This window comes from Leptonotus elevatus, chromosome 19, assembly GCF_054856555.1.
Source record: "Leptonotus elevatus isolate MCC_2025b chromosome 19, RoL_Lele_1.0, whole genome shotgun sequence".
Classification (NCBI taxonomy): Eukaryota; Metazoa; Chordata; class Actinopteri; order Syngnathiformes; family Syngnathidae; genus Leptonotus; species Leptonotus elevatus.
In genome coordinates, this window is record NC_141257.1 from 12,330,764 (window position 1) to 12,343,227 (window position 12,464).

Here is a 12,464-nt window from a genome sequence, read left to right on the forward strand (position 1 = left end):
TCGGAACCAAGAGCAGTCCCTTCCATGACTGTCTTATCAAATTAACCAAAGCCCATTGTATTTACCATATATAAATATTTTATATATTTGTTTTGTTGTATGCCGAGTATGGGAAGTATTCACACACAGCTTGTGGGGTTTAAAGTTTGACCCATCAGACTTGACCATGTTACTTATTGGATGCCTGTAGTTTACAATCGCACACTCCACTATTATTTTTTAAATAGTCAAGTAATGCTTAAAATAGACAGTTGATGAATAAAGCCAAAGACTGTATGGTATGCTAAATATTTTAAAGCTATTTTTATATTGTATCAAATGTTTATGGTGTTACTCATCTCTATGCAGTACATGTCTTGTATGACAGTGTGGGATGTCTGTTGCTAGTAATTTTTGTGAAATTACTAGAAGAAGTCAATATCCACCGAGAGAGAAAGATAAGTGGCACCTGCATAAACTGCTTTTTGTTCTTTAATAATAAAGTCATAATATATAAAAGGAGGTTGTGGTTTTTAAATGCTAATAAAATATAAACATTGTCAAAGTAAACAAAAAGTTGTGGTTATTGGGTTGCAAATCACATGAACTGCATGTTTTGTTTTTTTAAATGATACTAAATAAAATGTTAATATGAAACTCATTTGTCTACTCTATGAATACTTATTTTAGCTATCCTTCCCACCCTGAACGTCATCCATTCATACGTTTTGTGCATAATGCCTTTTTTCTCAACATTTACAACAACATCAAACAATAGAAAACAACTTTTGAAAAAAACAACATTTTATACACTGACTTCTCAGGCTGAAAGTTCAGAAGAATGAACGGAAAATAATCTGTCCCTCATCCGCTTTGTTTGTAATAACCACAAAGGTGTCAGGTTTCTTTTCTGCCTGTGTAAGTGGCTCCGAAAGATTAAAAGTCTAAGAATGGTGTTCTATGATTTCAGATAATATGAAGATATAAGTAGTGTCATTTTTTTATTTGTATTTTTATTATTTTATTTATGTATTTATTTATATGTATTTTATTTATTTATTTAGTTTTATTGCTTATTTATTTATTCGATTTTTTAAAATGTATTTATGTATTTTATTTTATTTATGCATTTATTTATTAGTGTATTTTTTTCAGGCTGTGCAGACAAAAACACATCCTGCAAGTAAGTAAGTTTCTAAACAAAATAATGCACATTTAATCAAAAATAATAATTGTAAACGATGTACTGCATTTTACAGGTAGGTTGCCATAGATTTAGCTATAGAGTTAATCTGGTTGGCCAAATGAGTGCAAGAGGTGGGGCAGGGTGCGATAAGGCTGATAACTTCAGGTTGAAAAAAAAAAAAAAAGTGGTCCACTACTACACAGCACGGGAACAAAGTGGGCCACAGCATTCTGTCACAGGTAGAAAAAAAGAATTCTTTCAATATATCATCCTTAAAAGTACCTCTTCTGTTAGGATTTTTTTTTTAATGTCCATGTTCATTTGCCGTCGTGTATTTACATTTTTTTTTTAAGTCGTTGAAACAACGTGATGGACCGGCAGTACTTTAAGTCTCATGTAAGTACACATTGATATTGATATAGTTGTTTCTATGTTTTTAAATATAGTATAATATCCCCCTTGTTAGCTGTTATTATAGAATTATCTATGTTGTTGTACGTCTTTAAAAAGGCCGAATTCATGGTGAGAGTTTTATTTTTATTTTTTTTCACAAAGACAATGTGTTGGGGTACGCTTGGAACTGTGCGACCTTTCTCCGGTTTCAACCCACAAAGAGATGTAATACAGATCCACCAAGCGCTGGAGAAGAAAGGTAATCCTGCGTTGTATCAAATCTTTTGTGCCTTCCTCTTTGTTCGTTTGCCTTCTAAAATTCCAACCTTGTGTTGTCACCTCAGATGCAGCTACGCTTGTGAGAATCCTCACAAATCGCAACAATGCTCAGAGACAGCACATTGACAAAATGTATGAAGAGACAACACAACAGGTAAATCTAATTTGCATTTACATGTAGAAAAGTATGTAGGTATGCAGTTTAAGTAGTTAGCAAAGACAAGCCAGAGATGCACTGTAAAAAAAAAATATATATATATATAATTTTTTTTTAATGCGTTGTTTTTACAGGGAGTTGCCAGACAAATTCTGTCAAAAAAAAAAACCATTTCAAATGTAAACAACTTCACAGTACAACTTGTACATTTTACTGATATTTTACGTACAATAAACAGTAACTGCTTCTAAACTTTACCGGGACTCAATGCACAATAAACCAAATCTGCATCGCATTTTACAGAACAACAGTTTGATTAACTTGCGCTTGGATCTTCCACACTGCGCTGAGATCGAACCAACAACCTCAGGGTTGCAAGACAACCAACTCTACCACTGAGTCACGCCACCGTGTTGTTGTTAAGTTATCAGTAAAATACTGTTGAATCTAAAAGTTTAAAAAGTACAGTTTTAGGATATATATAATATACAAGTTGTTGTGTAAAGTTGTTTATATTTGTATAGTATTTTTATTTTTTATTTTTTAAGAATTAGCCTATTCTGGTAACCACAGTTGCCAGCTTTTTTTTCTGTAAAAACAACTGAATTTTTAAAAAAAGTGTACTGCTCAATTAATAATTAGGTCTACAGCATTTGCAGTACCCCCCCCCCCCCCCCACCCAAAAAAATACTGTCAAATCAACAGTTCTGTTTGGTTTAGAGTTTTACAACATATTAATGTAAATTACACAATGCTTCATTGTTCTTGTAGTTACAGTTTTTTTATGTCACAATTTCACAGAAATCCACTCTTAATTCTACAGACATTTTTTACAGTGTGGGGTTAGCTCCTTTGTAACTTGCAAGTGTTTGCTGATCAAATACCATTTAAGTGTCTCGAGCACACCTTTGTTTAGAAAGGGAGTTTGACTGACTGCACAGTGTAAACTGAAATAATGTGAGCAAATCCTCACCTTCATGTGTCGTTTTTGAGTTACCATTAACTTGAGTCACGTATAAGATGGTGACTTTGAGTGGCCTGATTGTACCCAGTGGTTATGTTGTAGGGGTCGCGCCATGGGCCAATCATCATTGGTGACTCACATTTGCTTGACAAATGAAAACAAGTGCTATTTTCAGCCTGTTCATGTTGCTCATTAAGTCCCACTGGGGTAAACCACGTACCGCATCTCCACACCATTTCTATGTATTTATTTTTCATCCTTTCATCCTTTCAGCCACAGACGTGGCAATAAACAAACAAATAAATAAATAAGCAAGCAAACAAATAAGCACAAAAATTAAATAAATAAATAATATATGTATTTATTATTTAATAGAACACCACACAACAAATACCAAATGTCACAGGAAACTACAAATTAAAAAAAGATAATAAAAAAAAAAGTATGCCTTTACTATGTATTTGTTTACAATACATCAGTGATAATTTTGTTGACGAAAAGTTTCCGTCATATTTTTCTTCACTTTTTTTTTTCCAGATGACAATTAAACAAAAACTAAAATTGAAGCCATTCATTGAGACGATAACGATAACTAAAAATGACTGGCATTTTCGTCAATGACTAAAACAGAGACGAATATTCACATAATCCAATCAGAAGGAATGAAACGTGGGTGGGAGAAAAAAAACAATCAGAACTTGTTCAGTGATCACTGCACTCCATTTAACGTTTAAACATTTTTATATACATTGTGCAGTAAGATTAATCTCAAGCAATTATGCTCTTTTTTTATTTAGGTGAAAACTAAGTTAAGTTATTGTCAGTTCAACATGTTTCATTGAAACAATTAATAAAGACACCGTTGTATTAAATGTGTCTTGCGTGTTTAACTACAGTTAAAAGTAGGTGTGTTATAATTTTTTGCATAAAAGTTGAAATGTATGCTAAAGGAAAATAGCGACTAAACTGTCAATTTAGTCAACTATAATGGCTCTTTATTGTCGTTGACTAAAATTGGATTAAAACTAAAATACAATCAGATGACTAAATTATGACTAAAACTAATTTAATTTTAGTCAAAAGACTATAACTAAAACGAAATTTCTTGTCAAAATTAACACTGGGTTTACATTCAACGATTCTTATCTTGTATAAATGAACGTGGTTATGTGAAACAATGATTTATGCAAATGTATGCAGGTATCTGGACTGTCCGCTTTGGTAGCAAGGATGTAATGGTGGACTGAACAAGTTACAAGCATGCTAAGAAGCTAACTCTAGTTTCATGTTTATTTTTTATAGACAATGATGATTGACTGACATACATGCCTCTACCCTGGGCCTGCCCCCCCCCTTTCATGTTGTTAATGTTTTTTTGTTTTTTAAAATAGTAATCTTTTGTTTTGTTTTCGCCCTGCAATTTGGCGCCCCCTCCACTAGATGACGTCCTAAGCGACCTCCTCGTTTTTCTATGCCCATCACAAGGCCTCCTTATAAAAACGGACTTCTCAAAACCCAACGTCTCATTTGAAAAAACATCTCTACTTCAAAACTCCTGTTTAGATTTAATAACCCTTCTTTTTTTTTCTTCTTTTTTTTTTTTACTGCTTGTTTACTTTGATACAGAACCTGAAAGCTGGCTTGAAAAAAGCTTTGTCTGGTGATCTGGAGGATCTCGTGCTGGAGCTGATGATGCCTCCTCTGCAGCTTGAGGCGCATCGCCTGCAACAGGCCATGGCGGTGTGCGATTTTGTTTTGCCCATCTTCCAAATATATATGCCATTTCGTTTGAAATGTTTTGGACAATAAATTGTGCGCGTATGTGAAGGGTTTAGGCACAGACGAGGAAACACTACTGGAGATTCTGTGTACGAGATCAAGCAAGAAAATCCGGGACGTCGGTGCTGTGTATAAAGAGAGTGAGCGCACAAGACTTGCTTGCTTTGTGGATTGTAGCCATTAAACCAACAACTTCCTATTTTTGTTTTTTTTATTTTTCAGTGTATAAAAAGGACCTGGAGAAGGAAGCGAAAGGAGAAACAAGTGGAGACTTTGCTAAGCTTATAGTAGCACTAATGAATGTAATGTGGTGACTTCATTCATTCAAAACAAATCATTTTCAAATTAATGAATCTAATGTCTTTCAAATATGTTTTTCAAGCGTGTTTTGTCTCTCCTGCTCCAATAGAAACAAGAAGTTGCAGGTGTTGTTGAAAGCGACATTGAGGTATCATTTTTTAAATGTGACTTTTGTCAAGCAGAGATGATTTTGTGATGACTCTTTCTTACAGTCGCTCTCCGCGTCACTCAATGAGAAAAAAGGTGACGCTGCGCCTTGGATTGATATTCTCACCTCTCGAGATTTAAACCATCTCAACAAAGGTGAGGTGCAAAATGTGAACAGATGTTTTGGCATTGCTTTTCCAGCGTGTTAACATTACTGACAGTTTTGATGGGACTGGAGCTGGAAAGTGGACAGATGGTGATTCCAACTCTGGAGAAAAGATTCTCCGGGGATATTCGTCTGGGTTTGAGTGTTTTAGGTACTTTTTGTTACAGACGTGCGTTGGTGGCATTTATAATGTATGGCGGCATAAATGTCACAGCTGTTGTTATTTGTCTCATAACAGTGGAGTGCATTCAAAACCCTTATGTGTACCTTGCCAGAAGATTAACCGGAATGAAGGTAAGATGTTTTCACGAGTGACTGTGTCTTCTGAAGAAGGGCGGAAGTGAGGTTGAAACAGGGTTTGAAAACTACAGCAAGACTGAAACAGTTTTTAACAAATTGTGACAGTTTCACAATTTGATGTCTTAACATTGTGACATATAACCCCAAAAATCAACATTATATTATTTATATCTTGCTTTATTTGATCTCGCCAGTAAGTGTATGCATTACAGCAGATGGTGGTCGTCCCCTTTTCCATATCGCTTACACTTTTTATTTTATAAGCAATTTAAAATATATTACATTTCCATAATTTGGAAATATTTGTCTCAAATATTAGACATTAATTTATTCTGTAGTTATTTATTGTGGAGTGTTACTCACAAGCTATTTCCTGTACTGTTTTTTGAAAACACTTTATAAACCTAGTCTTTAAAAGCTACTACAGTATATACCAGGAGTAAACTCATAGGCGCCAAATTTGATCCAAAGTGGGCCAGACATGTATGTCTGTGGCCTAATAAGCTATAAATAACCACAGGAAAAAGTAATTGCTGTTTTTTGTTTGTTTGTTTTTGTTATTGAATACTTTCTCAAAATATTCCCATTTATTATTATCTTATTACAGAGTAATGCAAAATGTACTAACAAAAATGAGTGCAAACGTTTTACATCAAATCCTGACTAACAGCCAAATTATTATTTTCTTTTCTTATTTTACAATTAATATTTTTATTTTTTATGTTTGTGTTTTTTTTTACTTTATTCTCTTATTATTATTATTATTATTATTATTATTATTATTATTACAGCCAAATTATTATTTTTAATTATTTTACAATTATTGTTATTATTATTATTTTATTATTATGTTTGTGTTCTTTTTTCTTTTTTTTTCTTTTTTTTTTAAGAGCTCAGTATTGTTCATTCGGTAATGTCATCATCATTGCTCTTTTTTTAATTATTATTTTTTTTGTACGTGGATGAGAACGTGTATGTGCGTGCGTGCGTGCGAGTGTGTGTGTATTCGTTAGTTCACCAAAAACCTATTAAAAAAATCCCATACCGTTCACCTAAACCGAACACCGCCGTCAGGAGACCCGAGGAAGGACCAAAGAAAACAAAGGAAAGTGAAATCCAGCACCGACCAGACACCACCCACCGGGCCACCAACCAGAAATTCCAACAAATCAGGGAGACCTCAAGAGACCAAAGGAGAGACTGAGGAAAGGAAGGAAGGACAAACGAAGCAGAGTGAGATCCACAGACACCAGCCTCCACCGATTCAATGACCTGAGGAGGAAGCAGATTGTGTCTGAGTTTCGATAGATGCTGGTGTGGTGGATCTGGCATGCATGAAAATCTCCACCAAAGAGGGGAGCCGTCGACCCCTGCCAGGACAGAGCAAGCGCAACACCTCAGGGCCCCCCAGGCCACGGCAGCGCCAAAGGACGACCCCCGGGCCCCGCCAGGGCCACCGGCCGGAGAGCAAACCTAGGAGCAGGATCGCCCCCCACCCCAACACGGCCCGCGCCCCCAACCCAACACAGCAGGACGGGGCACTGCAGGCCCGCCAGGCACCCCACCGGTCCACAAAGCCCCCCCCCCCCCTCCCCCATCCACCCCCGCCATCCACCCCAACCCAGCCCCAGCCACCCCCAAGCCCCCAGCACCCCAGCATTTATGTAATTATTTATTTATTTATCAAATTATTTATTTAATTAAAAATTGCAGTTTGTGTTCCGTCCTCACTAGCCAGGTCGGACCCTGACGGGCCAATTCTGGCCCACAGACTGTATATTTGACACAGCTGGTATATACAAATAGTTATTTTTAGTTTTAAAGGGATTCAAAGATACAGTTCCATATTTGTCAATATATGATATTTCCTTCATCCAGGCACCAGCCGTGCAAAGCATCATGGTGTCCCACAGTGAGGAAGATCTACTTTGCATCAGAGTCGCCTTCCTTAAACTGACCGGCACTTCTCTCTACACAACCCTGCAGGTGGGTCACCATTATGCTCAAGAACACGTTATTTTAAAGTTAGTAGTTTTTAAAGTTAATTTATGCTTATATATTTTTTATTAACGGCAAAAATTCCCTTTCCCGCCCAACAGAAACATTTCAAGGGACATCATTCAGAAGCTCTGTTGGCCATCTGTCGATCCGAAGATTAAACTGAAGAAATATATGAATGCAGATGTAACCATCATGTGACCAACTGTCTGTCTTGTGTTATGAGTGTAGCTTGGTCGTTCGTTTATAATAAAAATCTATTATACAGTTTATTTCACAAAATCATTAAAAACAACTTTACAAGACGGAACGTGTCTCTGATGTTTCTTCAAGCATATTTTTTTGGTCCATTCCATTCCATTGCTCAGCTGTTCAAGTTTTGGAAATCAATGCTATGATTACATTTTATTGCGGATGAAATAAGAGTTGTAGAGAAGTAATATTGTGTAAGATTGCATGGAAGCTGGTCACAACAAAAACATCCACAACCATGTTGTGACAACAAAGACGTAGTGCAAAGATTATGTGTTCCTAGACAGGAGCATGTCAATAATTTCTGTTATCATATAAGTTAATAGATTTGACTTGCACAACTAAAATTGAAATTCACAGGTTCTTTCATTATGATCAATTTTACCCGTGAAGCACCTTGTGACGTTTTTGTCTGTGAAAGGTGCTATATAAATAAAATTTACTTACATACTATTTAAAAGCAATTCAACAAATCATCCCATCATCATCATCACCAGAGTAGTCTCCTGTCCTAAGATGGCCGACCAGCGTCGACTCTGCCTTGAGCCATCTCGTGTTCTTATAGATATTGATGGTCCTATATAACACAGTGTGACTCACATGGTAAAAAAAAGAATAATGCAATTCTGCCACTATTTAAAATAAACTATATGATTGACTGTATGATTGCCTTATAAAAATCATTCAGGCACATTTTGCTTTTTGTTCATGTGCAGACAACACTGAGAAAAAGTGACACCCCAAGCAACAGCAGCGACTCTGCTACGATGATTCCTCTGTTGAATGTGGTTGTTTTCATTGTAGGCGCCATTGTTGTCATGGTGGTGCTGACGGTAGAATGCATCATTGTCATGGTGGTCTTTTCAGGATAAGGATTGGTTGTTGTCATGGTGGTTTTGTCAGAATAAGGATTGGTTGTTGTCATGGAGGTCTTGTCGGTGTTATGTTCGGTTGTTGTCATGGAGGTCTTGTCGGTGTAATGTTCGGTTGTTGCCATGGAGGTCTTGTCGGGGTAATGTTTGGTTGTTGTCATGGTGGTTTTGTCAGAATAAGGATTGGTTGTTGTCATGGAGGTCTTGTCGGTGTAATGTTCGGTTGTTGCCATGGAGGTCTTGTCGGGGTAATGTTTGGTTGTTGTCATGGTGGTTTTGTCAGAATAAGGATTGGTTGTTGTCATGGAGGTCTTGTCGGTGTAATGTTCGGTTGTTGCCATGGAGGTCTTGTCGGGGTAATGTTTGGTTGTTGTCATGGTGGTTTTGTCAGAATAAGGATTGGTTGTTGTCATGAAGGTCTTGTCGGTGTTATGTTCGGTTGTTGTCATGGAGGTCTTGTCTGCCATGGTGGTTGTATCCATGCCAGTTGGAGAAATATTTGGACTGGTGGTAATGGTGTCAGTGAGTGGTTCTGGGGTGGTTTTCATTGTCGTTACAGCAACGGTGGAGGTGACCATTTTGGTGGTGCTCGTGGACATGGTCGTCGTGGTTGTAGCTTCATTTGAGGTGTCCATCATCGTGGTTGTCCCAGGTGAGCTATGGCTCGTTTCTTGAGCCTGCAATGACAGCATGTTCGTTTAACAAACACTTGCCATATTTTAGATTTCAGCAAGTCCTTCAAGTGGTATTTTAATGAGTTTTTGAGACCCTATTGTCTTGGTTTTAAGTTTGTATTTATCCATTAGACATACAAGGCAAGTCGGCATCAGGGTTATAATAGCTTTAGATTTAAATATAAATAAATAAATTATTAATTAATACATTAATTAATTCCATTTAGTTTTATTAGTTTTTAGAGCGGGTTTGTTCATTTGTATATTTTTCAAAAATGCTTCTTTTGTTGCTGTTAGTTTTTTAATAAATTTTTGATTTTCTTAACATATAGAGTATGTTGAGAGCAAGATTATTATTATTTTTAAAAGGTCACTAAGTATTGTGTGATTACGTCGGCATATTAGGGCCACGTATAAATATTTTTTTTTAGATGGTGGGGGCAATATTCAGAGAAAAAAACTCGCAAATTAGCGACTTTATAAAGTATCAGATTTGCGAGACTGTTTGTGCCAATACTTTTCGGTCGGGTTTGCAAATAAGGAGATAGTAATTGCTTTAGCACAGATTAACCATAAGATGTTAAGCATTCGCTCTTTAGAAGCGTTGTGTACGGCAACTGGCCAGCGACAAAGACTCCTCACTTTGCAAAGGTAAGTACATTTATGTTTCCAGAATTATTATTTACATGTTCATACATTTTGGTATTTTTTTGTACCAGTATCTAAGTTGATGTGTCGAATCTGCTGCTCTCCCTCATTCACTTGCTCGTGTTGTCGCTCTAGCTGCGGGGAACGATGTGTAAAGTTTATATCTCAGAATGAATCCGTCTCCATCCTGCCTTTTCATTTCATAAACAGTGTCCCATTAATCGCCAACGATTAGACTATAGCTACGGTACATGTATTTCTCGTAAGTTTCTGAGTTTTTTTTTCGGAATATTGTCCCCGCCCTCTAAAAAAATACATTTATAAGTGGCCTTAATACGTCGTCGTATGTGATAAAGTAAACTATAATTGTCAAATGACAGCTTGATCTTCCTTCTGCATAGATGTTAAACACAACCGAAAATAAATACATTATATGAAATAATAATAATATTTATAATAATAATAATATGAAAAATAATTATGAAGCTCATGTATATTAATTGAGAAAGACAACAATGAAGGATTTCTGCTAATTCTAGTTAATTTGTCGGTTTTAGAAACTTTAAATGTTGTTTCACTTAGTTTTAATTTTTTAAGGGCATTTTTACTTTATTAAGTTTTATTAACGCAAATGTTATAACTATAACAGTTAACTAGGCTTTACACGATCAGGATATTTTGGCTGAGCTTTTTAGTATTTTTTATTTTTATTTTTTATCTTAATAGAACTCCATTTGGTAAGTAGCCATCAAATAACATAAGACCAAGTTAATACACAAAATGTATATATAAAACAAAGAATTCATACCCATGCCGATGTCACGAGTGTTACAATGCAAAATCCCACAACCAAATTCATCATGATGTCGAGGTGATGGACAAGAGGGTCAATGGAGATGCTCCCAAAATGAAGGTTCGATTCTACTTCAGTTGATCCACGTGCTGTCTCACTCACAGTGACTGGACTCTGTCTGTTCTTGCTTTTATACAAGAGTGTCGTGGCTATTTTTGGGTGGGTACGAATCGATTTATGGCTCACTTTTATGCTCTGACCTTGGTTCCAGGAAGTTGTGTGGAGAGGATTGCGTTATGACATTTGTACTACTAACTTAAATTCACACATCACATAGCAAGAAAGTTTTACAAACATTCAATGCTCACTCAATATGTGTGGTGTTCTTTCAAAATGTATATTGAATTTTCTTTCCTCTTTAATCTGGCTTTTAAATTTAAATGTCCTAACTGTTTCTTCTTGTTGCAAGTCATGTGTCAAGGCAACAAAGGAAATCCTTCCTTGGTGGCTTATGGTGGATAATTAACAGAATGGTTTTAATATAATTTCCTTGTCCCATCGAAGATTTTATGAGTGATCACCTCAAGCCCAGTTTTGACAAAGCAACCACTTAAGTTATTTTTAATTGTCAAATTTTGCACAAATTAAAGTACCTAAAATGGAGCCTTGATGTACTCCAATCAGTTATTTTGCTGTCAGAAAATATTAATATTTGTGTTTATTTTTGGAAGGAAGACTTACCAATACCGTACCAATACCGATACCAAGAATCAGCACTTGCACATCCCTAGCCGTTATATTATGGTGTTTGTAAATTAAAAAAAATCCTAGTGTAAATTCATAACACTTTAAATAATGCATTGAATGTTACAAGACTGAAGAATAATCAGGAAAAAGTAAACAAAAAAGTAAAATCAAAGTAAAACTAAAATTTAGTTATATACAGTACAGTATATATTTTGCTAACTCAACACCACTCTTTGTGAATAGTTACTAAATGCTAATTTAAGACGATCGAGAACACACACACACATACACACACCATATGTTCCTCCACCGCCTCTGTTTGTGTCCGTGACAAAGAAATATGAACTACTGAAAATCCCCTCTCTTGTTGGCTTTGTTTTGTTAAAAACCAGAAGTGGTGGTAATAAATATTTAAATATTACCACATCAATATCTGGCAAGTCTCAAGTGAAGGAGAAGGAGCTGCAGGTTTCAGCCGGTTAGTGTCGGAATGTTGACATTCACTCGTGAAAATGTGCTAAATCATTGTGAGGTTATCCCAATTAAGTTTATACTCATAATAAAAGCAGTAGAGGCACAGGTGGCTGAGGGAGCTGATCGGAAGACACCATGACAAGGACAGGTGGGCGCAATAACCTAACGAGACAGACATGTAAAAAAAAGGACACCAAGAAAATCATGACATAATCAAAATCCAATCAAAACCAGAATTAAACAAACACAGATCATGACATTAATATATGTCAATGTTTAATGTGTACTTAATGAGTATGTCACTCAGATTTTTCCTCTTCCAAAATGAAGGTTACACAAAAGACAGTACGAGTATT

At 35.9% G+C, this 12,464-nt stretch overlaps 3 protein-coding genes across 4 annotated transcripts in view; 2 read left to right on the plus strand and 1 right to left on the minus strand.

Moving 5' to 3' along the window:
• crybg2 (crystallin beta-gamma domain containing 2) overlaps positions 1-640 on the plus strand; it is a 31,712-nt gene extending 31,072 nt beyond the window's left edge. The window contains exon 25 of the mRNA XM_086063231.1: positions 1-640. This exon is cut by the window's left edge and continues 137 nt beyond it. The gene's annotated coding sequence lies outside the window, so the exon portion shown is untranslated.
• Positions 641-1,333: 693 nt separating this feature from the next.
• On the plus strand, positions 1,334-7,947 carry anxa14 (annexin A14). 2 transcript variants are annotated; one of them, XM_086062862.1, is made up of 13 exons: positions 1,334-1,404; positions 1,519-1,561; positions 1,721-1,817; positions 1,903-1,991; positions 4,585-4,698; positions 4,787-4,877; positions 4,960-5,039; positions 5,147-5,185; positions 5,250-5,340; positions 5,406-5,501; positions 5,589-5,644; positions 7,529-7,636; positions 7,750-7,947. In XM_086062862.1, the coding sequence occupies exons 2-13, from the start codon at positions 1,535-1,537 to the stop codon at positions 7,807-7,809; spliced, it is 948 nt and encodes a 315-aa protein (XP_085918988.1). In that variant the 5' UTR covers positions 1,334-1,404; positions 1,519-1,534; the 3' UTR covers positions 7,810-7,947. The 2 variants fall into 2 exon arrangements, with proteins under 2 accessions (XP_085918988.1, XP_085918987.1); XM_086062861.1 differs by having other exon boundaries at positions 1,364-1,561.
• On the minus strand, positions 7,857-11,036 carry LOC147158013 (uncharacterized). Its single transcript, XM_086062863.1, has 2 exons — positions 10,903-11,036; positions 7,857-9,449 (listed from the first exon to the last, which is right to left on the minus strand). Exons 1-2 carry the CDS (start codon positions 10,954-10,956, stop codon positions 8,607-8,609), a joined length of 897 nt encoding a protein of 298 aa, XP_085918989.1. The 5' UTR covers positions 10,957-11,036; the 3' UTR covers positions 7,857-8,606.
• Between the last annotated feature and the right edge of the window lie 1,428 nt (positions 11,037-12,464).